This window comes from Aulonocara stuartgranti, assembly GCF_965226115.1.
Source record: "Aulonocara stuartgranti genome assembly, chromosome: 5".
Taxonomy (NCBI): domain Eukaryota; kingdom Metazoa; phylum Chordata; class Actinopteri; order Cichliformes; family Cichlidae; genus Aulonocara; species Aulonocara stuartgranti.
Window position 1 is genome coordinate 3,876,732 of NC_138943.1, and position 23,143 is coordinate 3,899,874.

Here is a 23,143-nt window from a genome sequence, read left to right on the forward strand (position 1 = left end):
GATGGTCCAAATCCTCCTCTTCTGTTTCACAAAATACACAATTACCAGTTTCTATTTTGAATCTATCACCAAGGAGTCTATTTGTCGGGTAAATTTTATTCAAGATTTTAAATTGGACTTCTTTCCCTTTAGGAGGGATAGGGAAGGTGATATAATCAGTTCTTATTCTTTCAATTTCTTCCCTTTGGAAATCTTTTAATATGTAATTACGTCTAAGTAAATTTGGGGAATAAAGACTCCTTAATGAAGATCTTAGAAACTTATTATTGCATTTAACATCACAAAACCGAATACCATCTATATATAATTGCCTTAACTTGGGGGAGAATATATTATATCATTTACAACTATGTTTTTAAGTGACAATGGAATGGATTTTATAACCCAATTAAATTTACTTTTAGAACATTGGACATTAAATTTTTGGCAAAAATCTTGATGTCCTAAAACATGTCCTTCCTCATCTACAAAATGGGCAATTGCCCAAACACCTTTTGATAACCAATCTTGAATAAAAATAGATTTTCTGTTCGGAAGTCCTTTTGTTCCTCTCAACCAGGCCAAGGAAGAGGGCCAACACCAGTGGTTGTGGTGTTTTGCTGCCCTCTGCTGATCTGTTTTGTCTTTAGGAGTGTTTGTTGAAATTTTACCCACATGCAGTTCTGTCAAACTCTTTCATTTAAATCTACAAAAATAGTTACTGAAAGTCAGAAAATATTTTATCAACTGAACGAGGAGTCAAACATTAAAACTGAAAGCTTTTATTTGTACTAACTATCTACACAGAACAGATTTTGTATACAAAAATCAGAGGAAACATTTAGATGTAAACATGCTGGAAGAAATCCACGGCAGACCCGGGTGTACCTTCATGCTTTTTAGCATCCTTTATTATCTCGGTCATGGTTGCTATACACACTCTGCTGCAGCTCTGCCTCTGCCAGCCATACACATCAACAAACAACTCCAAACACAGGACTCTACACAGATTTTAAGCTGGCGAGGCGTGATGCAATGGTGCACAGGTGCCCCCGCACACATTCCTTTCAATTTTGCTGCTCTATAGTAGATGTTTCGACCCCAATTCTCTCATAATTACACCAGGCCTTTTAAACTGTTAAAAAAAAAAAACTTAATTTGTAATGATGGTCTGGGCAGTCACAGATTTAGCTCAGAATCAATATAGACTAAATAAAATAATTGACTAATATTATCCCGGATTACAACTGAAACAATTCAATAGTTTTAGATATAAATCTTCTCAGCTTTTAAGATTAGGATGACTTATTTTCTCTTTACTAAAAACTGTGTTTTGTGCTGGATCAGGTGCTGGGGTCAGTTACTAAGTAGGGTAAGTGCTGGTGGATGGTGCGATCTAGTGGTTTACAGCAAAAAACAAAAAGGAGGCGAGTCGTTGAAGGTTAAAATGGTTTGTTTGCTCTGGTTTTCATTATATGATACTTGGTCAGTTCTAAGACAAAAAGCTTTTAATTGAAAGCAGTTATGAATAAAACCCATTCTGATCCCTGAATTCTGGCGAACATGAGGCAAGTGATGATTTCAGCTGACCAGTCTTCATGAACTATTCTAATTTTGATGAAACTGAGCTGCTATGAACTGAAACTGCATCAACTATCAAATGTAATTGTCAGAGTTCAAATGTTATATTATCTCTGTTATACGTGACCTCAGTGTGTGGGTCCAGTCATCATTTATGTTATGTTATGTGTGTTTTTATGTTAGCATCTTTAACCTGCTTTCTCACTTCTCTGATTTGTTCTCACTGCTGAACAAATCAGAGAAGGCGGAGCTTGGTGTTTAACAGCTGGTGTCAGGGTCTATTTCTCCCGATCTGCACCTGCATACCTATTTTATATTTCTGTTGCATTTAAAGCTTCATTTAGGTTGAGTTGGGATTCAGCGGCACTTCTGTTTTGGTTTTAACGTACACTTCCTCAGTGTAGTTTACCAGAACTAGTTTCAGGGACAACCCTGAATCAGACAGCCTATCATGTGTTTGGTTCATGCTCTTCTTCCTCCTCTGTTTCTTTTAGCTGGGCTCTCATCTCTTTTTCGCTTGTTAAGGGCAGCAGCGTTGTGCCATCTTGTGTGTTGGATGTCTTTAAACCATAAATTTAGAAACCATAACAATCTCTATTTGACCTTTAACCTCAGATCTGACCTGAAGGAAATCTGCAATGCCAGAAAATAAAGTTACATTTCTTTAAACCATATTAAAATATCCCACACAAAGTATTTTTCATATTCTATCACACGATTGATGCTTTTCCTCTTTTTGTGCCTTTTTTTTACCTTTACTGTTACAAAAAAGTTAACAGACATCCATACAGAGAAAATGGTTCAAAGGGCACTGACACAGCAAAACAACACGGCAAGTAGAGCAGATTAACTTAGACTGAAGATCGTAGGGTTATGTACAGGAATACCTGTGTGTATGAGAAACAATATAGACTGAGAAGAGGAAAAAAAACACCATCCAGATTAATCAGATGTCACGGCCAGAGGCCAGTGTGGGAAACGGACTCTAAGGCAGGCAGCACATCGGAGACGCAGGAACCAAAAGTGACAAAGCTTTATTTAGAGTGGGTGCAATAGATGGAAACAGCGAACAAAGGTAAGAGGTGCTTAAAGTGCATACCATAACCTAGAATAGCTCAAAGTTATCAAGGAATAATAATAATCAAGGAATGTGGCGGCTCCATCCGGGGGTGGAAACGCCGGTCCTGTGGGTCACCTGGACCATGACATCAGGTCAGTGTAACCACAGCGGTGAGTGGTATAAGAGGATGTGATGATTGTGGTGGTTGCATTTCAGTACATTTCAGCTACTACGTCGCTGTAAGAAAGACAAGACAACCCCCCCCCTAAAAAATCCTATCTGAATCACACTAACAGTAAATATAATATCACTGCATAACAAAGTAAGCAATACATGAAAAAAGGTTTTTATTTCAGGTTTGAAAGAGTATGTTAGTTTTTTAAACAACAAAAAGGACTGGTAGTCATAAGAACTAGTCAATCCTGTAACAACCCAACAAAATCGATGAGAAGGGAGGTGGTATAACACAACCTTAAAAGAAAACAAAAAGAAAAAACCTCTCCATTATATAAAATCAATGTAAATGCATATAAATAAAAGAAATTACATTTAATAAGTGATTTTGAAAACAAAACAAAGCAGAAAAAGCCAGTAGAGGTTCAGCAGGGTCAAAAATATTTTTATGTTATTAGGATTTTCCCCTTTGTTACCTCAGACCTAACAACAGAGAGCTGATACAGTGATTCAGCCACCCAGCCATGAGTAGATGTAATATGGTAGACTAATGGGCCTGTATTAATTCATCTCCATATTATTGTGTGAAGTTGCACTGGGTTGGGAGTGTGAGTGTGTGTGTCACATTTCTGGTAAGCCAATGGCTGTAATAGGGTTGGACTAATTAGAGGCAGGTGTAATTGATTGCTCTGATACACTAGCCTACTTGTAGCCCACAGTACAAATACTGCTGTGTTATTTTATCTCTCTGTGCAGGTATGTAATGGGATGAAAGCTGATATGTTTGGGATGGATGGGTTTTGTGCTATGAATTATATAGTGAAGGTGTTATTTTGTCTCTCTGTGAAACTGGCATAGCTGGCTCTGGCCTTGGGACTGTGTTTTTTTTACTTGATCCGCAAATGGGACACTGGACTGTTTTATCTTTTATTATTGTGTCAATAAATTACCTTTCAGAATTGTACTGACCATCATCTTTTTGCCCGCGGCTGAGACGGTTGGTCAGACTTAGAATCTTTTTGTGTGTGTTAGTTACATAGATGCCAGATAAATGTGCTGTTGGGATTCTCCCTCTAATACAACCTACCGGTGTTAAGTGTTGCTCTACATTCTCTAGGATGACTTCATTACATCTTCAAGTCTTTAAAATATTATGAAACATTTTCCTCGATAAACCCTGCTCTTAACTCAAACGACGTAGACATCCATGCAGAAGAAAATGTGGCAAAGATCACTGACATAACAAAATACAGCAGATGTGAGTGAAGTTGCCCCCCCCCCCCCCCCCCCCCCCCAACCTTCAAATCCAACAAAATTGATGTCAAACGCTTGTGCTGGTTTGTGCTGCAAAAATTTTTGTGTGTGCCGCTATCATTTTAAAAATATTAATAAAATAACATCCTGATGCGTGCTTAATCATCCAGGTAAGTAAATCCCAAAAGGTTGATTCTGTTCATCTGGACATTTTCAGTTGGAGAAACATTTCGTCACTCATCCAAGTGACTTCTTCAGTCTCAGCTGACTGTAGGTTTCTCCAACCTTATAAACAGTACATTTGCATAGTGAAGGAAACTAGCACCACTGAATGAACAATGTGCTGGGGGGTTACTTCCATGATTATTAGTATGCAAATTCTTATGACCATTGATCAATGACAACTAATCAAAGCCTATTGATCAATGGCCCTGAGTACCATTCACAGAAAGTGGGGAATGGCTACACAGCATTGTATGATGGCGAAAGATGTACCCTTGGGCCCCCCTTCTCGATTCAGAGATGGCCAGCATCCTGACAGCCCGATGGATGAAGCTGTCTCTCAGTCTGCGTGTTCTGGCCCGGAGGCTCTTCAGTATCCTTCCTGATGGCAGCAAACTGGAAGCACAGTGGTTAGCACTGTTGCCGCACAGCAAGAAGGTCCTGAGTTCAATTCCACCATCAGGCCGGGGTCTTTCTGTGTGGAGTTTGCATGTTCTCCCCGTGTTTGCGTGGGTTCTCTCCGGGTACTCCGGCTTCCTCCCACTGTCCAAAGACATGCAGTTTGTGGGGATAGGTTAATTGGATAATCCACATTGCCACTAGGTGTGAATGTGCGAGTGAATGTGAGTGTGAATGGTTGTCTGTCCCTATGTGTTAGCCCCGCGACAGACTGGCGACCTGTCCAGGGTGTACCCTGCCTCTCGCCCTATGACAACTGGGATAGGCTCCAGCGCCCCCCGCGACCCTGAAAAGGATAAGCGGAAGCGAATGGATGGATGGATTAATTAATGTGGGGGGGCTGGTTGACCTCTGATGACCTCTAGAAGGTTGCCGGTTCGAGCCCCGGCTCAGACAGTCTCGGTTGTTGTGTTCTTGGGCAAGACACTTCACCTACCGCCTACTGGTGATGGCCAGAGGGGCCGATGGCGCGATATGGCAGCCTCGCTTCTGTCTGTCTGCCCCAGGGCAGCTGTGGCTACAACTGTAGCCTCCACCAGTATGTGAGAGTGAATGAATAGTGGAATTGTACAGCGCTTTGAGGACCCAGAAAAGCGCTATATAAATGCAATCCATTATTATTATTAGAAATTTTTATTAATATCTTTAAAATGATAGCAGCACAAACGAAAATTTTTGCAGCACAAACGTTTGATACCACTTCTGTTGGATTTGAAGAAGGTGGGGGCAACTTCACTCACATACACAGCAGTGGCTTCCACGTGGTCTTTGAGTCAATCGACTACTTTTCTGAAAATAAATGATCAAGCTCTGCATGTGTGTACAGCAAAGACAATATGAGCAACAATACAAACTTTGAGAAACTTCTCACGCTCTCAATACCGTGTTTTCACTGTATTTATTTTTAAAGTTATGATTAAACAAAGAAATAAATGCACAATTTGCGACGATCAACCATTTCCGTTGAAATCGAGTCAATTTGTGACAGTTATTACTTAGAGATAAATTACACAAAAAACTCTTGTTTGCAGGCTTGTTGGAGCCCCTTCTGTCACTGGGGCTCTGGGTAATCAGCCCCAAATTAATTTAAATATTGTAAAATGTCACTAAATGAGCACGAAAGAAAAACAAAGCAAAAAATAAAACAAAAAAAATAATGATCAACTTCCGCCGCGGAAGTACTTCCTGTGGAGGTCTGCCACATTGTCTGCAGCCGCTTTAAAAACATCCGTTATCGTTAAGTTCTTTTCCGTGTTTATTGTAGTTTTCACGCTTCGTAAAACGTTTTTATACAGAACATCTACGGTCGTAGCCAAAAACTGCGTATAAAGACGTATTAATATGCTCACGAGCTACTTTTAAGCATCTTGTAATCGTCGTTCCAACACAGTGTGTTTGATTTGATTCGTAGACCCCGAATATGGTGCCGCGCTCCCACAATGCATTGCGGCGTGACGTCAACTCCAAAGCCCTATAAACAGTCCATGAATAGAAACAGTTTGGCAGTGGGCTGGAACATGAACCGAGCGAGGCAGCTCCGGGAATAGACGAGCTTTGCCGCAGTCGAAGAGTCCATCACACCCCCTCCTCCTCCGGAGCTGTCGAAGACTCTCAGTTCCTTGACTGAATCCGAGAGTGTTGGAGTAGACATGGCGCCAGGCCTGTCCACTATTGTTGCGTTGGCTTTGTATGTGGTCCTGTTCCCTTGTGTTTCCGGTAAGTTTGACTGTTTTAATCTGTAAACGGTCGCTGTTCGCATTAGCTATCGAACTGCGTGTTGTCTCAGGCCGCCACGCAGTCTGTGATGTTATCGTCACATCGATATTAGACCGCTGTTTGGGCGATGTCACAGACGGTCGTCGTTAAAGTTACAGCTCGTGTTTTAAACCTTTTAAAAAGACCGAAAGATTAGTTTGTTACAGCCTCATTTTATTTGTTGAAAGCCATGTGCACGGTAATGGGGGTTTACGTACGGCTGTTTTCTAACGTTTCAGCTCATAGTTACCATCAAGCATAATCTGGTCGCAAAAGCTGCCAGTTAATTAGGTACAGAGCAGGGTACAGCTCGGTTGTAGTATAAGAAACATGTGAAAGATAATTTGGCAGCAGTGGAAACTACATCATCCAAAGTACCCACAAAGTGGAAACAGCGGGGTTTTAAACTGAGGATAAATAAGGGTGTGAAAACGTCTCTGTACAGTGTCGTAGACTTCAACAACACCCAGAGCTACAGCATCTGAAATGAAACTGAAGGTGAATCAACAGTTTCCCAAAAGTCACCAAGTTGCAGTGCTGAAAAGTGAAATTTCATAACTAATAATTAAACTAATTGATTTATTTGAAATGATTTATTGACGATTGAGCTAATTTTTGCTGCCCCTCTTTCTGCTCTGTTACAGCAGGGGACGACTGCCTGGCCTACACGGGCCAAAGTGTCCAGAAATGCTATCCAGAATATTGCTGTGGGAACTGCTATTACAGATATTGTTGTTCAAGTTATTACAGTCGTTTTAAAGAAGATGCCCAAAAAAAGTGGTATGTTTTTCTCCTTCAATCTATTTTCGATGTTGGTTTCGTTTTTCCCCCTTTTCTCTGTGTAATTACAGCCAAGTGTGTGTTTTAGGCCGTTAAGAAACAGGAAGTAAGGTTTTCCTGTGCACGACCACCAGCATAGAGCTGAAGTGTGAGTCAGCTACAGCTTGCACCGAGGCCTTCATTCACATTATCCCTAAGATTAATAGACCATACTCCTCCACATGCCTGCTGTAGCACTGACAGGTTATCTGTTCTTTTTGAAACCACTGAACTACAGTGAATTCAGCTTCTCGTAAAAATATCTCCCAAAGCCCAGAAAAAGGACCTTTTGTATGTTTTCTGCTGGTTTATGAAAGGTGACACACCTGCAAACACAAACTCTGAGGAAAGGGAGGCAGCACCGTGGTTCTACTTGAACTATAGTATCAGGAGTTGTTTTTGTTGTGTAGTGCTTTGAAGGTCTGGAAATTGTAGCGTACTAGTAAATACATGATGGCCTTGTTAATTATTTCATCATACTTTGGGTTTGTGATTAATTCCAGTTTTAAAAAGGTCCTAAAATGGTTAAATTTGACTTGGTGACTTGTAAATGTTTCCTTTTTCTGTTTTGTAGTAAGTTAATGTCATGTAAAGACAATTTTTCATACTAATTTCTTTTTTTCCTTTTCAGCTCCAATAATGTTGATAGCTTCAACAGTGCTAGTTATGCGTATCATATCGATAATACGTTACCCATGGTGGCTGGTATTGTGGGCTCCATCATTTTTGTACTCATCTTCATCTGCTGCTGCGTCTGCCCCTGCTGTTGCCTGTACAACATGTGCCGCAAACCACGCCGTAAGTTTTACTAATTCTGTCTTTGATTGTTTAAGCCAAGAATGGACAATATATTTTCCCAAGGGCCGCAATAAGGGTCTAATTGTAGCATCTGCTCTTACCAGTAGCAGTTTATGAAGAGTTAATGTGCTGAATTGAGTTCAGCTCATTCAGCTGGTGCATTGTAATGTGAAGACCCTGCAGAAAGGTCAGTGCAGTTGAAAACAGCTGGCAGACACGTGGACGCTCACTGTGTGATGATTACATCAGTCAGACCAGGAAGACTCGGAGATGCAAAAAGTATAACGAGGGCCTTAGATAAATAAATGTAACGGCATTAGTCGCGTTGCACGACTGGTGCTTTTAAATCTTTCTATCACCTTTATATCGAGGACCCATTAGCGCGAGTCATACTGTCGTGTATGCACATTTTCTCTGCAGACTCGGGGAACAAGCTTACACAAGTCACATACCTAAGCTCGTCTACAGCACATCCCAAACCTCATGTGGTCTCTGATTCAAGAAGCTTTTTCATGGCACTGGGAGAATCTTCTACAGTTCAGGGGATTTCTGACACATTGAAGTAATTGTTACTTATTGGCAATTATTGCACGTAAAGTAACCACAACCTTTAGCGGTGACACTTCCTATTTTTAGTATGTAGACAGCGTGTAGGCCCGTGCTGATGCATCTGCAACATGTTGCTGCACTTTTGCAGGTTGTCTGCTCTCGGCCAACAAGCAACACGCTTTAAAAAAACAGTCTGCTGTTGAGCTTCTCACCTACATAGACACGAATGTCTGCTTTTTTTGCCATGTCTTAAAGAAGCCAGACTCTTGGTTTCTAGTGAGTTGGAGGATTTGTCCGTGTAGTTTTTGAAGCAGATCATGAGGGGACTCATTTGAAGACTGTTGGCCCACCCACCACATGACTTTCATTATTGCAAAATGTAGCCTGACGACTAACATCACAGCTGAGGCACAGTGCACCACCTGACCTAATGTTTCAGAATCACTACAGTATACAGAGGCTTTGTGAACCCTTCAGAGCTGTGAAGTTCCTCATTCTCACTTTGTGTTTCTCTGGTTTGTTGTACAAGTTTTGGCTTTTCAGTGATTCTCTTGGTGAGAGTTTACCCCTCAGAACGATGACTCAGCATGTCATTAAAGATAATTGCTGTTTAGAGTTGGTGCCAAACTACGATGCTGCTTTATTTGTTTCTCTTCAGGGGTCATGTCTTTACTTGACTTTTGAATCTGCTTACTTTGAGTACTTTGAGTTTCCCACAAATGGAAACACCAGCTTTAAGTTGCTTAGAGTTAGAGCAGGGCGATATGACCAAAAATATTTATCACGATATACATTTGAAAATTTGTATATCGATATAACTGACACTAGACAAAATACTTTACAACTCCACAACTTTATTAGTGCAAAAAACCCATCAATGTATTTTTACTTGAACAAGCAGCTGTTTTTTAAGTGCATTAAAGCGATATAAAAAATTTTACCGTGCAAATGCAAATTTCTCGCTGACAGTTTAACCAAAAGGCATTTCCAGTGGAAACTGGCCGACATATCCTCAGCATAACCATGTATAATATCCACAAAACTTAAAAACAGGTTATACACACACAATACGGTAACATTATGTTGAAGCTCAGTACGTATCACTCCGCGAGGCTCCTGCCTACGATAGCCGTAATGCTCAGACAATCCATCAAGCGGTGCGGCTTCGTAGCTCAGCAAAGTCGTACTGAAACATTTGACAGATTTTCGAGCGCCGTGCACATAAAATCGTTTCGAGGTCAGTAAACACAACCAGAGTTCATACATAAGGCACACGGGATTATAAGGGGCTCTGTCGACTTTCAGAAAAATCAAAGGATTGATTTTAAGTGCGCCGTATTTTCCAAACAACACGGTAATAACGACGGCCCGCTAGCATGCGCTACCAAAAATAGTGCTTTGTTGTGTATCTGACGGACAAAGGCTAAACCAGTTCCACACCAGTGAAGTTGCAGCATTTCTACAAACCAGTTCTGGTTCATCAGTTTCATTCAACGATCCGCTTTCGCTCTCCTCATTCTCCGTCACCGCCATGCTTTTTCCGCCATGTGCGTATGAAAACAAAGGCTCTGCGCATGCGTGTTTTATCCATATTCTATTGCGATATTTCATTTTCTTATCATTGCCCAACATTTTACCGGTATTACCGTGAACAGTATGATATGGCCCAGCCCTACTTGGAGTCACCTGCACAGGTGTTTATGTCTGTTTAACCACAACTCCAGCATTCCTAAGTCCTAAGTGTCTTTATATATTTTTTCCACTCTCAAATCTCACCCAACTACAGCCAGAAATTAACTGATGCTATTAAACCAACTTTGGCATCATCACAACACTTTGCAGAGGACTGTGGTATATCTGGATGTGTTCTCTGTTTGTGTTAGCGATCCCTCAATGGATCGTACTTTGACCCCTCTCCACGGGGTGACCTACTGCCTTATTTTGCTGTTGGCACCACTCTAAACGAGGCTCCTGGATACACCAGATTGTTAGTCAGTATGATCAACACGTTTTTGGGGGAAATACTCACATAGCAAACCAAGAAAAACTTATACTATTAAAGACAGCAAATAGCATTTCCCAGTGTCGTATTAACATAGCGAGACTGTTTGAAGTTGCTTAGGAATTCAGTGCAATGCAGATTTATTGTGATAACCACATAGGTTAAGTGTAGCTTATGTAACATTTATTCTTTTCTCTCACCTCAGAAGTTTGTTTGACTGTTTCTTTATTTTTAGATCACAAATCATTTTTGTGATGTCGTGAAGCTCTCTCTATCATATAAATAGTTGACCCAGGCTAACTACTACTTTCCTCTTCACCTTCTTTGATTTCTCTCATAAAGCATCGTTTTTTGTTTTTTTGTTTTCCTTTTGGATGGATGTTTTTCCAAAGGCGTCTATTTATCTGTCGATAACACATTCACATTGAATGTAAATTCCAGTTTATCCCTTTTCCTCCTGTTCCACTTTTTCCTCACAACAGACAAAGACCGCTGAAAGTAGCTCCTGAAAGCGTCACTGTTTAGTCCAGAAAATGCAGATGAATATTTGACACATTTTTAAACTAAACAGGTTTCTTTTGGGACCTTTTTCTTTTTTTAACCCTTGGTATTTGAGTGGGAAGTGTGATGTCACACACTGTGTAGGGAAGATGGAACATTGTGGGCTTTTCATTGGCTTTCTTGAGAGTAATGAAAATATCCCACATCATCAGTCTTGTCCATTAAATATCTGGTGAACTGGCCTTTTTTCTACCTGTAACTCTACTTAATGTGCCTTATTTACTTTCCTCAAAAATACATCAAAATCACAGGCTTAAATATACAGAGGAGGAGGTTGTTGCATTTCTCAGTTAGTGAAGGAGAAACGAGGAGAGAAAGAGGAATCTCCCATATAGGTGAAGAGGGCACCGGCCTTCAATAGGAAAGAGAAAACTTTGACAGATTATTTTGCCAAGAATGCAGCGCTCAACTCTTTATCTGCGGTAGATTATAAACATTGTATTCCACTTTATCCTCCTTAATTCCACAATTCCCTGAAACAGTTCTTTCTACTATCCTGTGTTTTTGAAACCGCTAATGTCCATGGCCACATCTTGATCGGCTTCCCTAAAAAGAATTTAAAAAAAATTCTGCTCAATAGAGGAAAGCATCTGACTCCACACGTCCATATTTATGTTTACAGAGACGTGCATTCACCATAATGAACGCTCTTCCCAGTTCTTGCACCTCCTGTCAGCTTTGTCAGTCGGCTGGTTAATGTTTTGCTGTTAGGCGACAGTCTTCTGGCGGAGAGGCTAAAATGCAAGTGAGGAACGCAGTCTGGCTTCCTTGGCTGCCTCAGTTCCAGTGGTATGATGGGATCAAATCCAGGAAGTCAGAGCTCCACGCTGTGTGACTCATTGTTTCTATGACAACCACAGACTGGAAAGAAAAAAAAAAGAAAAGAAAAGAAAGCCATCCTACGTCATTTACAGGAAGTGGTCGTGAAGATGTTGAAGAACATCTTCGTTACACCCCCAGGTGGTTTTTTTTCCCCCTCTTTCTTTCATTTTTACTGAGCTTACACAGCGATGGGTTTACACTCTGAGTGTGACTATGGCAGGGCTGTTTCTTCATTAGGCGAAGCTAGAGAGGATGATCGAGGATGTTTACTTAAGACTGCACCCTTTTCTTGTCTTTCTCTGATTAATATTCAGTTTTCAGTCATTCTTTATAAGAATATTATCCATACATTATGATACACATCGAAGACGTTTTGGATCTTGGCTGTTAATTATTTGGCTAATTACCAGCCAGGATATCCTGTCTTCTGTGTTTAAGCTGTAGTGTTAGAAGATCCATTTGCAGGAATCGAAACTGTAAACTATTTTTGTTTTCTTTTTTTTTTTTTCTTGACAGCTGGGTTTTTACAGTTGGTTAATTGCAGAAGTTGCGTAGCTCTTGCCTCATATTTGTCCAAGGCAAGTTACTTGTGTGTTTAACTTGGTGGCATGTTCCAAACAAGTTCAGGACATTTGGATCATTTTATTTGTGCTGTTGGTTGGTCTGTAATCCTCTGTTATCTCATATCCTCCTGGATACAAACAGAATAGGAAGTACAAATACCTTTGACTCTACTGGAATCTCTTTTGAGATCGTTTTTCCTGATGTGTTTAAATCTTTCTGCACTGGCAATCACGACAAAGCCAATGTGGATTTAGTACATATGCCTATGGAGTGTGTTATGTGTGTAATAAACATTTATAAGGGTTTATGAGGATGTGTTTTTTTTTTTTTTTTTTTTTTTTTTTTTAAGTGAAACTAGTTTGAATCCTTTTATCTCCATACCTGAATAATTCCTCCTGTAGTTGTACTCCTACACTGCATGTAAAACAGCCAAAGTTTTCTATATTTCTAATCTATTTGTTTGTTTAATTGCAGCTGTGGTAGCGACCACTACCCACACCACAGTGGTCACCACCACCACTCCTCAGCGTTACCCGCAGCAACCAACTGCAGTACCTGGACAATCTCAGTCCTACCAGGGAATGCCCTACCAGCCAGTACCAGTGCAGCCCGGCTATCCAGCTCAGTCTGGTTATCCAGCTCAGTCTGGTTATCCAGCTCAGTCTGGTTATCCAGCTCAGCCGGGCTATGCAGCTCAGTCCATGCCCACATCACCCTACCATGGACAACCATTCACACCAGGACCACCACCATCTTATCAGGATGCAAGTAAGTGTGAATTTTCCTCATCCCTGTAATTAACAAACATTGTGTTGGTCTAGCTTTAAATAGGCTTTGAACACCAAAACAGTGTGTTTGAGGAAATGCTGATTGAAGCTTCTAACTGGGAAAAGGAGCTGCTCTGTCCAAAAATATCTCAAACAAACAAGCATGCCAGTATTTGTTGTGATTTTCACAACACTCTAAAAAAAAAAGTATAAAGAATTCTTAATCACAAAAATGCAGAAAATGCTAAAATTTTAATTATATCATCATAAATGTTCAAACTTTTTATGCAAATCAAGGATGTTTGAGCAGAAAGCCCTGTTGATTTGAGACTGAATGACTGTAATTTAATTGTAGCCACTTATAAAATGCAGGTTAGATGTTTAGTTTTTATTGTAGAAGAATATTCTGAAGGTGTAGCTTTTTCAAACTGATCTGTGCAAAACAAAGGTTTTCGGATAGAATTAAAGAGTTTTTTAAAGAAATGCTCGACATTATTAACTATTGTGTTTCATTAAATGTTTTCAGATTTAGCAATAATATTTTGCAATTATGCAAAACAGCTGTATTCAATGTAGAGGTGGAAACTGCGGTTGCATAGACGTGGGTCTTTTGAGGTTTTTCTAAAAAGGGAAATGAAACATTCAAGCTGCAGAGCTGAAGTTGAGGTTGTGTTCATTGTCACGTCAACTTCATTTTTTTGTTTCCAGCTGGCCCTGCCCATCCTCCACAACAGATGCCTTACAGCCAGGCTGCGTTCACACCCGGCCAGCCGGCGTACCCGCTGAAGCCTCCGACCCAGCCGCAGCCCAACGTTCCACCTGCAGGCGCAGACTTCCTAGTCCAGCCTCCATACAACCCAGCTTTTGTTGCACCACCACCCTAGCCTGGATAGTGGACGTCCGTGCTGCAGCAATCTGCTGAAATGGAAGTTTGTTCTTTGAATCAAGAAGAGAAACCTCAGAGTAACTTGGTTCATTGTTGCCTGTATTTGGGAATTTTAGGGCGGTGCTGATTCAGCAGTTCTGTTGAACAGTTACCAAGTGAAAATTATGTTTTTTACTTGCATTGCATGGGCATGCAATATGCATATTCTTTTTTTTCTTTTTTGGGGTCCATCTTTAGTTATTTTGAGAAATGAAACATGAGACCACTGTTTCTCACTGCTTTAAGTACTTTTTTTCAGCCTCATTCCTCAGCGTATCCCTCTTGCCTTTACTATCCACCAGCCAAACTACCTGGCCTCTACAGTGACTGCAGTCAGATTCAGTGGTTGATCTTAAGGTGTCTCAGTGTCTGTAGCCATTTTCCCACTGCCATCTGGCAGCTGTTTGCAGGTCGATGAAGTGCTTTGATCCTTTATTCCCTGTATTTTCCTTGTATCACCTTGTAAATAATGTTACATGGGAACAAATTGTAAGTGTGCAGCATTTATCACTGGAGGGTTTATACCTTAAAATTATTTGTGTTATGTGAGTTGACCAGAAGTGTTTCCTGAACACACAAATTCCACGTAGTTAACAAGTGTTCAGCACACACTCCAGTTCCAATTCACCGAAACACGCCTCGCACACAGGGATGATTTGCTTTACATTTTGATGTTTACGTACACAGAAGAATTGGCATTAAGATGTTGTTTTCCCGTCATTACTCAGGTTTTATTTGCCCGTCCTACAACCACATTTCCAACCGGGCTGGGATGCTGTGTAAGCTGCAGAAAAATGCTGAATGCTAGCTGTAACGTGTGCGCTAATGTACCAAACATTCAGATGGGCTCGATCCCTTAAATTGTGATTGGTCAGACAGCAGGAGCGTTTTCCACAGCCCATCTTAAACACGGGCCCAGAAAATCCTGGAATAAGATGAACTCTATATTAATATAGAGTCCAGCAGTGTTGTTGAGCCCATGCAGCATTTTCCAGTATAAAACTGATATTTAATTTGTCCTTTTATGTAAAGAGTTTCCCAGTTTATCAGAGTGTTTTTGTGATATTAGGTAAAATACACTGTCTCCAGATGGCTATCGTGATTTGTTGCTCTTAAGAAATTGTTGCTTATTACATTGACAAATATTTTAAACTGTTTGCTTGCACGGTCTTTTAAAGAGTGCCGGACCGCTCTCCATTTCCAGCTCTAAGTCTAAGTTGTCTAAATCTTGCCAATGCTCTTTTTGAATCCAATCCTTTGTTATTGCCAGTTAGTTGAATTTATTTATGAAGTTGTATGTAGCATCCCAACTTTGTTGTAAACGGGGTTGCACATCTAACTGAGCTGAAATGCGCTGGCAGCTTCTGGTTACTTTACCAAAGGAGATTCTTTTCTTTTCAGTTAACCAAACAATAACATGATGAGCGCATGTTAAACACAAACAATTGTGCCTTCCAGCCACATTACCTGCAGAAACATACATGCAATTCCAAATCATTTAAAATATCTTTTTCTACTTATTATGGAGTCTGTTTGCTTTATGTCACCATAAAGGCTTGAATGATGCACAATATTCAGCAGTGTCCTGTTTCCTGAGTCGTGCCATCAAACCTTCTCTCTAATGTTCTCACAACATTAAGTTTCTTTGGTATTGTTTAACTTGTTCTGTGTGTGTGTGTGTGTGTGTGTGTGTGTGTGTGTGTTCAAGTGTTGATTGTGGAAAAGAGCCACCACTTCTGCTTTCTGCTGGCTGAAATTACTTGAAGTGACTTTTTTTTTTTCTTCTTCTCGTGACTCAGCTGATTCTGGAAAAGTACAGTTACAATTCATGTGACGTCCAGACCTTGACCTTCTCTGACAATGTATCATCCTCCTTTATTTAGACTTTGGCTTAAGTCGAACTCTGCGGCAAACTTTACATTTCAGTGTGCGTCAGTCACACCTCTGCAGCGGCCTTTGGGATCTACTCATGTTTGAGTCCCTGAATGTTAGCTAACGAAAGGGATGCAGTGTCACGTGTTTCTAGTTTTGTTTGTTACATCAGCTGACGAATAGAAAAACACTTGTTGGCTTTCCTTTTTCCTGCTTATATTCGTGTTCTTCCTGTGGTTTCTGTTCTCTGGCCAGTGTTGACTATTTTATTGATGTGTGTGTGGATTACAGTAGATTATGTTGTTTTCAGAGATTTATTCTTGCTCCAGTTCCCCCCTTTCCTTTAAAATCTAATAATTCCACTTTAAGAGTATATGTTGGACTTTCTTTGTGTGTTAATGTCATATTTTGTGAAAAAGACCTTATTACAAAGTTCAATAAAGTTTATTTTTTCTTTTCTTCAGTTGCTGGTTGTTTAATTTTCAGTTTGGTGAATTTGTGTTAATATATTATCGACAGCTATGAAATGGGCGACAGACTCAAACGAAAGAAAATGAACTGACATGTTGGTGAATACGTTTTAAAAATTATAAATAAAATACAAGTTAGTTTGGGGAGTGAAAATAATGACTGCACTAATATTTATGTTTAATGTATAACTTCAAAAGACTTCATATAATGGCATCTAGTCTAATTAATACAGGGTTATTGTTTAGTCTATATTATTTTATCTATTTTAGTATTTCCAGGGGGTTATTTAACACATAAATAGGAAGGTTTCCACGTAGTTTGTTACAAATAGAGCTCAACATCAACCAGCTTGTTTCAGGGCTCCAGTTCTGACGTGTTTCCCACTGATTTTGGTCCATATTGATATGACATCATCACACAGTTGCCACAATGATGCAACTTTGCTGCCTCATTGGAAACAGATCTGGTGACTTTAAGGCCGTTTGAGTACAACGACCTCACTGTCATGTTCAAGAAGCCAGTCTGAGATGACCTTTGTGGCTGAGCACGTTATCCTGCTGGAAGCAGCAAAAAGATGGGTACACCGTGGTGGTGATTAGATGGGCTGTTGATCACTTACTTGTAAAAAAAAAAAAAAAAAAAAAAGATGAGGAAAGGAGTTGAGTGTCCTCTGCTCTGCATCTGAGCTTATCATGGAAAACAGGCCAAGCAACATAACAGAGTTATGATGTGGATTTAAGGCTTCACCACCAGTCCTTGTTTTTTGTACCTGCTAAACTAGTTTTCATAAAGTGGAACATTCAGAAATACATTTTGGCATACATTTAATAATGGTGTTTATGTGTGTGGTTGGTGGGAGTAAGGGGATGGGGGGGAGTGTACAAGGATATGATCTAAGAGCACAAGTGTAACCAGCCCAATCAGCGGAGACTGGGTGGAGACAAGATAAAAAAAACAAGCAGTAACTGGTTCAGAGAACGTTTGGGTGGAGCTGCTTAAAAGTATTCCATTCACATGTTGCACAACAACAGAAACTCACATTTAAACTGGTAATGTGAGACTTCATTTTGTTCTGAGTCTTCAGGAATTTTTTTTTATTTTCTAGATTTTAGATAGCTTAATGAAGTAAATCTGGTTTGATTTCAAAGTCTTATATGGTATAGCAGCAACCCAGTGACTACAGTACTGGTGTCTGTAAATATCCTGAATTTGTTAATTTATGTATCGACTTATCTAGGATTCGATGCTGTTTTAATTAAAAGCCCATTGTTCCTTCAGTGGGCTGCTTTCTGTCATTATGCAAATATACTGTTTACAAGACTGGGGAAACCTGCAGTCAGCTGAGAGTGAAGAAGTCACCTGGATGAGTGACGAAACGTTTCTCCCACTGAAAACGCTACGTCCAGGTGAACAGAATCAACCTTTGGAGATTTAACTATCTGGATGATTGAGCATGCATCAAAAGAAAACATCTGGGATGAAATGAGCAATTCTTGCACATCTGTAAATGCATCATCAATGGCTACTGAGATTACTTCCTTATCAGGGAATGTGATTCTTATCTCAGAAAGTCAGTGTCAAGCATGCACATAGTGCAAAACGATGGCTCTGTACTAAAAACGCATGTAATAAAAGCTAAAGTGCAACTTTACTGCTTGACTGATGCATTTTAGCTTGTGGCCTCGATTGTTCACATCTGCTACCCGAGGAAAACTTTTGACTTATTTGAAACCAAAAATATGACCCCAAAATAATGAGGAGCTTTAATCTAATTCTAAGAAAGAATGGGAAGCTGTTTTGATTTCAGAAGTTCGGTATATGACTGCTTTAGTTCCCAAAAGCTTAAAAACTGCTGGCAAGAGATTACAAAAAAAAAAAAATCTAACTGTTAGGATTAACCTTTGATTAATACACTTTGTACTGTTTTCAAAGGGTTTATTTGCAAGTAGTTGCACTCTGTTGATCATCTAGTGCTAAGTCATGTATGCTATTGAAGGAATGTTGTTGGGTTACCTTTTACAGGGTGTGACAGACACACAAGTAGGAAGAGTCGTCCCTGTAAGTCGAGCTCATTTCCTTTTACACGACATCATGTCTCTTATAGTTTCGAGTGTCTTACCTTGTCTTGTGTGTCTTTTGTGTGTGTTTTTGGTCCCAGCGGAATCAGGTGAGTTTTTATTATGATATTTATTTCATCAGGCCTGTGATCTCATCGGTGTGTTTGTCTCTCTCCGCCATCACTACAGCATCTGTCTACCAGATCTTTGGTTCAACTCTTACCCTCTCTTCACTTTACCCTCGTTCATGTCTTACAGACGACTTGTGCCATAGCTATGTGGACATGTTCGGTGTCTCACATGATGCTGAAAAATGTAGCAAGTACTGCTGTGGCACATGCAATCTAAGATACTGCTGCAAGGATAAGCCCAAGCAGCTAAATCAGGAATTCTGTTCTGGAAGTTTTCAAAGGTGTGGTCTTCTATTTAACCTTTTTTTCGTGATGCAAATGTGAGTAGAAATTAAAGCTTTTTTTCATGTTTTATTTGCAGTACAAGCCAAATCGGTCTGATTGTAGGAATCGTCGTAGGGAGTTTAATTCTTCTGCTGTGTGTGGTTCTCATAATCTGCTGTTTGGCTCCTTGCTGCCTTTGCTACATGAAATGTCAAAAAAGGCCGACTCAAAGACAGATAAGTAAGTTGGTCACAGTTACAAGCAGTGACACTGTAATTAAGTCAGCATATTATCCAGTTGTTTCTTGTTTGAAATGAGTTTTACTTCTTATAGACATGTGCTGTCTGTTTTGTGAGATTTTATGTGCCAGACACCTTCTCAGTTGATAAGGTGGGATTTTGGAGAAGTTTTGGAAACAAGAAACAGTCTGATGCACGAACAATAAAACAGCAATCTGTCATTTTTAATGTTGGATTTTTTGAAAAGATTAGAAAAGATGGGAGTTTTCCCAGATGTCTTTAAACTCATTTTCAAGCTGAAGTAAATCTTTGACTTTTTCCAGTTGTGATAAATTCCAACACACCTCAGCAGCCGCCCCACCCAGGCTACCAGGCTGTGCCTTCAGGCCCGCCCATGCCCACAGCTCCACCACCCTCCTACCAAGAAAGTAGTAAGTTGTTTCATTCTATTTTAAAACATAATAAATATGTCAACTGACAACTTTTCCCGTTTTTAAAGTTGGCAGCAAGCTTGGCTGATGACACCCAGGTGTTGATGAAGCTATGTATCTGTGTTTGTGCTGTGATTTAATATACACTCAAGTTGCCTTGCTGGTACGAGTTTGAACCCCTTTTGCTGCCTTCAAAAAGGTGCTGCAACCATTCCTCAGAGATTTTGGTCCATATTCACATGACACCATCCCAATTTGAGAACAGTGAACTCACTATAATGTTGAAGGAACCAGTTTGAGATGATTTGAGCACGTGATAGAGGATGTTTTCATGCTGGAAGGAGCCATCAGAAGATGGAATTGACATAGTCAGCAGTTACATGGGTTCCGACATTTAACTGATAATGAATTTATGCTTAGGTGCCCAAAGTGTACCAGGAAAATATTCTGCACACTATTACACCACCATCAGCAGTCTGAACTGTACATAAGGCAGGATGGATCCAAGCTGTCATGTTGTTCACATGAAATTCTGATCTTAATATCACAGTAGAAATTGAAACTCATCAGACCAGACAATGATTTCCAAGCTTCTGTTGTTCAGTTTTGCAGTGTCTGTTTGAAATGTAGTCAACATTTCCTTTCCTTAGCCGAGACGAGTGGTGCGGTCTTCTGCTGCTGTCACTTATCTGCTTCAAGGTTCCAACATGCTGTGCATTCAGAGACGTTCTTGGTTGTAACAACTGGTTATTTCAGCTATTGTTTCCTTCCTGTCAGCTCAAAGCACTCCGGTCATTCTAAAGAACTGTTCCTCACTGGATATTTTCTCTTTTCCCACCATTCTCTGTAAACACTAGAGATGGTTCCAGCAGATCAGTAGTTTCTGAAATACGGCGTGCTTAAACGCGTTGAGTTGCTGCCATGTGATTGGCTGATTACAGATTTGCATTAGTCACCAGTTGAACAGGTGTACCTAATAAAGTGGTCAGTGATTTCTGACTAATTTTCATTTAAAAACAAGAGGGAGCTGATGGTCCATTTGATCTATTAGACAGCACGTTTCTTTGTTCTGTTACGTGGATCAATACACAGTTATAAAGGAAATTATTAAATTTGTTGACTCTTCATACCATTTACTATTAAAATGTTCATATGGCCTAATGAGTTAGAAAAAATAATTTGATCAATAACAATATAAACATAGAAAATCAGTTTCTTTTGTCTTTTCAGCCAATCCTACTCACCCAGTGCTGTTCACCGGGGAGCCGATGTACCCTCTGCAACCTGCAAGCCAGGCTACTGCACCGCCACCATATTCAGAGGACGCTCAGCCAGCACCGTACAACCCTTCTCATAATCCAAGGCCTTAAATGTATATACAGCTTACCAGACTGTTGCTACGCCACACTACAGCTTTTAAAGACCCAGGGATGAATGTATAAACAATGCTGTGTATGCCTATCCAAAACAATATTGTGTATGATCAGGTAGATTCTTGGTTAAAATACATTTTTTAGGTGAATTTGTTTTTTAGGTATTTGTAGTTGCTACAAATGGCAGCCATGCCTATTGTGTGTACTGACAGCTGCTTTGTGTTGTTCCTGTATGGCCTTCGCCTGGGTCCTTTGCTCGGAACTTACAGAGCTTCCATTACTTTTGACCTTCAGTAAATTTTGTGTGTGTGTGTGTCTGTGTGTGTTGTTCCAGTGCTGAGGTCATCAAATGTGTGATAATGTTATTTTCTGGATTAATATGCTGGATTGACACTAAGGTAATCACTTCTAAGTTGGGTGGAACCCCATGTTTAAATCTATCCTTAGCTTTCATCCAAATAAATACACAAACAAAGATTGAACTAAGAACCAAAAGTATGTAATATAAAGATGTTTAGAAATGAATGTGTATACCTTTGTATGCTTTTGTATTTAGTTTTCTTAGAATAATACAGTGTTTTTGTATCTGGTCCCTAATTGAACCTCGGCTCTCAAAGACATGTAAAATCTGTGGATTACGTTGTGTTTACATGAGGAGAGCTCCCAATCAGCATTCACACAATTAAATAAGTGTTCCTAATTTCTGAACATGTTTGTGTTGTTGCTTTTTGAAATTTTGCATCAGTAATGTTAATTCCTTTAACTTTTTACATGACTCAATGATGAATTTCTTATTCTTTTTTTTTTAATCAAACAGATACCAAAACACACATATCGACTCAAATAAAAAGAGGAATCAAATGAAACCATTTCTACCTTGTCGTGGCCACAGTGTCTGTGTTTATGTAGACAACTGTCCCTCTGTAGTAATTACAAATCTCACATTCAACAATGTTGATGAGGATCAAGTTGTGGTATTTGTGATGAAACACCATTAACATGATTCATACTTAACAAAACAAAATCCTAGAACTATAACTACATGCTATTAAAAAGTGTATTAGTTAACACTTTATTTAAATAGCATTATTCCACTTTAATATATCCTTTATAAACAAGCCTAAGTAAATCATTAATAACATATTTTATGTGTATGAAAGCACAGCATTGGACGGTTTAAATTATTTGTTTATTTCAGGAGCCTGAACAGGAGCCTTTGTTGTCCTGTGTTGTGTTCACTGCAGATGGTGTTTGTATGACCACATCCCTGCCAGCTGGATATCTTTATTAGGCTGTATCTTGTCTTGAAACGCAGTGAACAGTACTGTTGAAAGAAACCAAAAATAAATTTAATAAAATTTAATACAAAAATAAAATAAATGAAACAAAGCAAAATACTATACAAGTCATAAGTGCAACCTGCCAGCAGAGGTCGCCCCTGCCCAATTTATAGTTTGTATGTAAAATAATAAAAGTATTACAGCATGCCACACACAGCTGATTTCAAATGTGCAGTGCTGCGTAAGAGCCAACCCTAATTTTTTATATTTTGCCAGGAACATGGGAAATAAGTTTTTTTTATTTTTAATTTTTTTATATTGATGGGGAGAACCTCTTTAAGACACTCTTCCACAGTTTCTACAATGGATATAAGATAAGACGACTAGAAGACAATAAGATATATAATACAATACAATATATACAACAGTAGCTGAGGTTCTATGTACATGCATACCCAGAATGTGTTATAGATAGATGGTTGTACAAATATGCAAGAAATAAAGTTTTAGAGTCTAACTGTGCTCCTTCCTACAGCGAGGGTGTTTCAGTCTCTGACTAAAGGAGCCGCTCAGCACACTCAGACTCATGGAGGGTGATGTGGGTTGTGCATGATGGAATTCAGCTATACTAACATCCTCCTCTCGCCCACCACCTCCACAGACTCCAGAAGACATCGGAACTAGACCTCTGCATCAGTTTGTCAATCCTGCTCCTGTCCTTGTCCGTGCATCTG

The 23,143-nt window shown here is 39.7% G+C and overlaps 2 protein-coding genes across 3 annotated transcripts; both read left to right on the forward strand.

Annotated features, from left to right (window-relative positions):
* Nucleotides 1–6,201: 6,201 nt before the first annotated feature.
* Nucleotides 6,202–16,626, forward strand: LOC309707089 (uncharacterized protein). Its single transcript, XM_082534200.1, has 5 exons — nucleotides 6,202–6,445; nucleotides 7,129–7,264; nucleotides 7,935–8,101; nucleotides 13,074–13,367; nucleotides 14,075–16,626. Exons 1-5 carry the CDS (start codon nucleotides 6,379–6,381, stop codon nucleotides 14,248–14,250), a joined length of 840 nt encoding a protein of 279 aa, XP_082390326.1. The 5' UTR covers nucleotides 6,202–6,378; the 3' UTR covers nucleotides 14,251–16,626.
* Nucleotides 16,627–18,673: 2,047 nt separating this feature from the next.
* On the forward strand, nucleotides 18,674–21,837 carry LOC309706273 (uncharacterized protein). 2 transcript variants are annotated; one of them, XM_082532641.1, is made up of 5 exons: nucleotides 18,674–18,801; nucleotides 18,881–19,103; nucleotides 19,184–19,326; nucleotides 19,649–19,756; nucleotides 20,987–21,837. In XM_082532641.1, the coding sequence occupies exons 1-5, from the start codon at nucleotides 18,726–18,728 to the stop codon at nucleotides 21,124–21,126; spliced, it is 690 nt and encodes a 229-aa protein (XP_082388767.1). In that variant the 5' UTR covers nucleotides 18,674–18,725; the 3' UTR covers nucleotides 21,127–21,837. The 2 variants fall into 2 exon arrangements, with proteins under 2 accessions (XP_082388767.1, XP_082388768.1); XM_082532642.1 differs by having other exon boundaries at nucleotides 18,677–18,801; nucleotides 18,950–19,103.
* The last annotated feature ends 1,306 nt before the right edge of the window (nucleotides 21,838–23,143 follow it).

Coding starts and splice junctions, on each gene's coding strand:
- LOC309707089 (XM_082534200.1), top strand. CDS start 6,379: ATGGCGCCAGGCCTGTCCACTATTGTTGCGTTGGCTTTGTATGTGGTC. Junction 6,446..7,128: donor CCTGTTCCCTTGTGTTTCCG/GTAAGTTTGACT, acceptor GCTCTGTTACAG/CAGGGGACGACTGCCTGGCC. Junction 13,368..14,074: donor ACCATCTTATCAGGATGCAA/GTAAGTGTGAAT, acceptor TTTTGTTTCCAG/CTGGCCCTGCCCATCCTCCA.
- LOC309706273 (XM_082532641.1), top strand. CDS start 18,726: ATGTCTCTTATAGTTTCGAGTGTCTTACCTTGTCTTGTGTGTCTTTTG. Junction 19,327..19,648: donor GCCGACTCAAAGACAGATAA/GTAAGTTGGTCA, acceptor GACTTTTTCCAG/TTGTGATAAATTCCAACACA. Junction 19,757..20,986: donor ACCCTCCTACCAAGAAAGTA/GTAAGTTGTTTC, acceptor TTGTCTTTTCAG/CCAATCCTACTCACCCAGTG.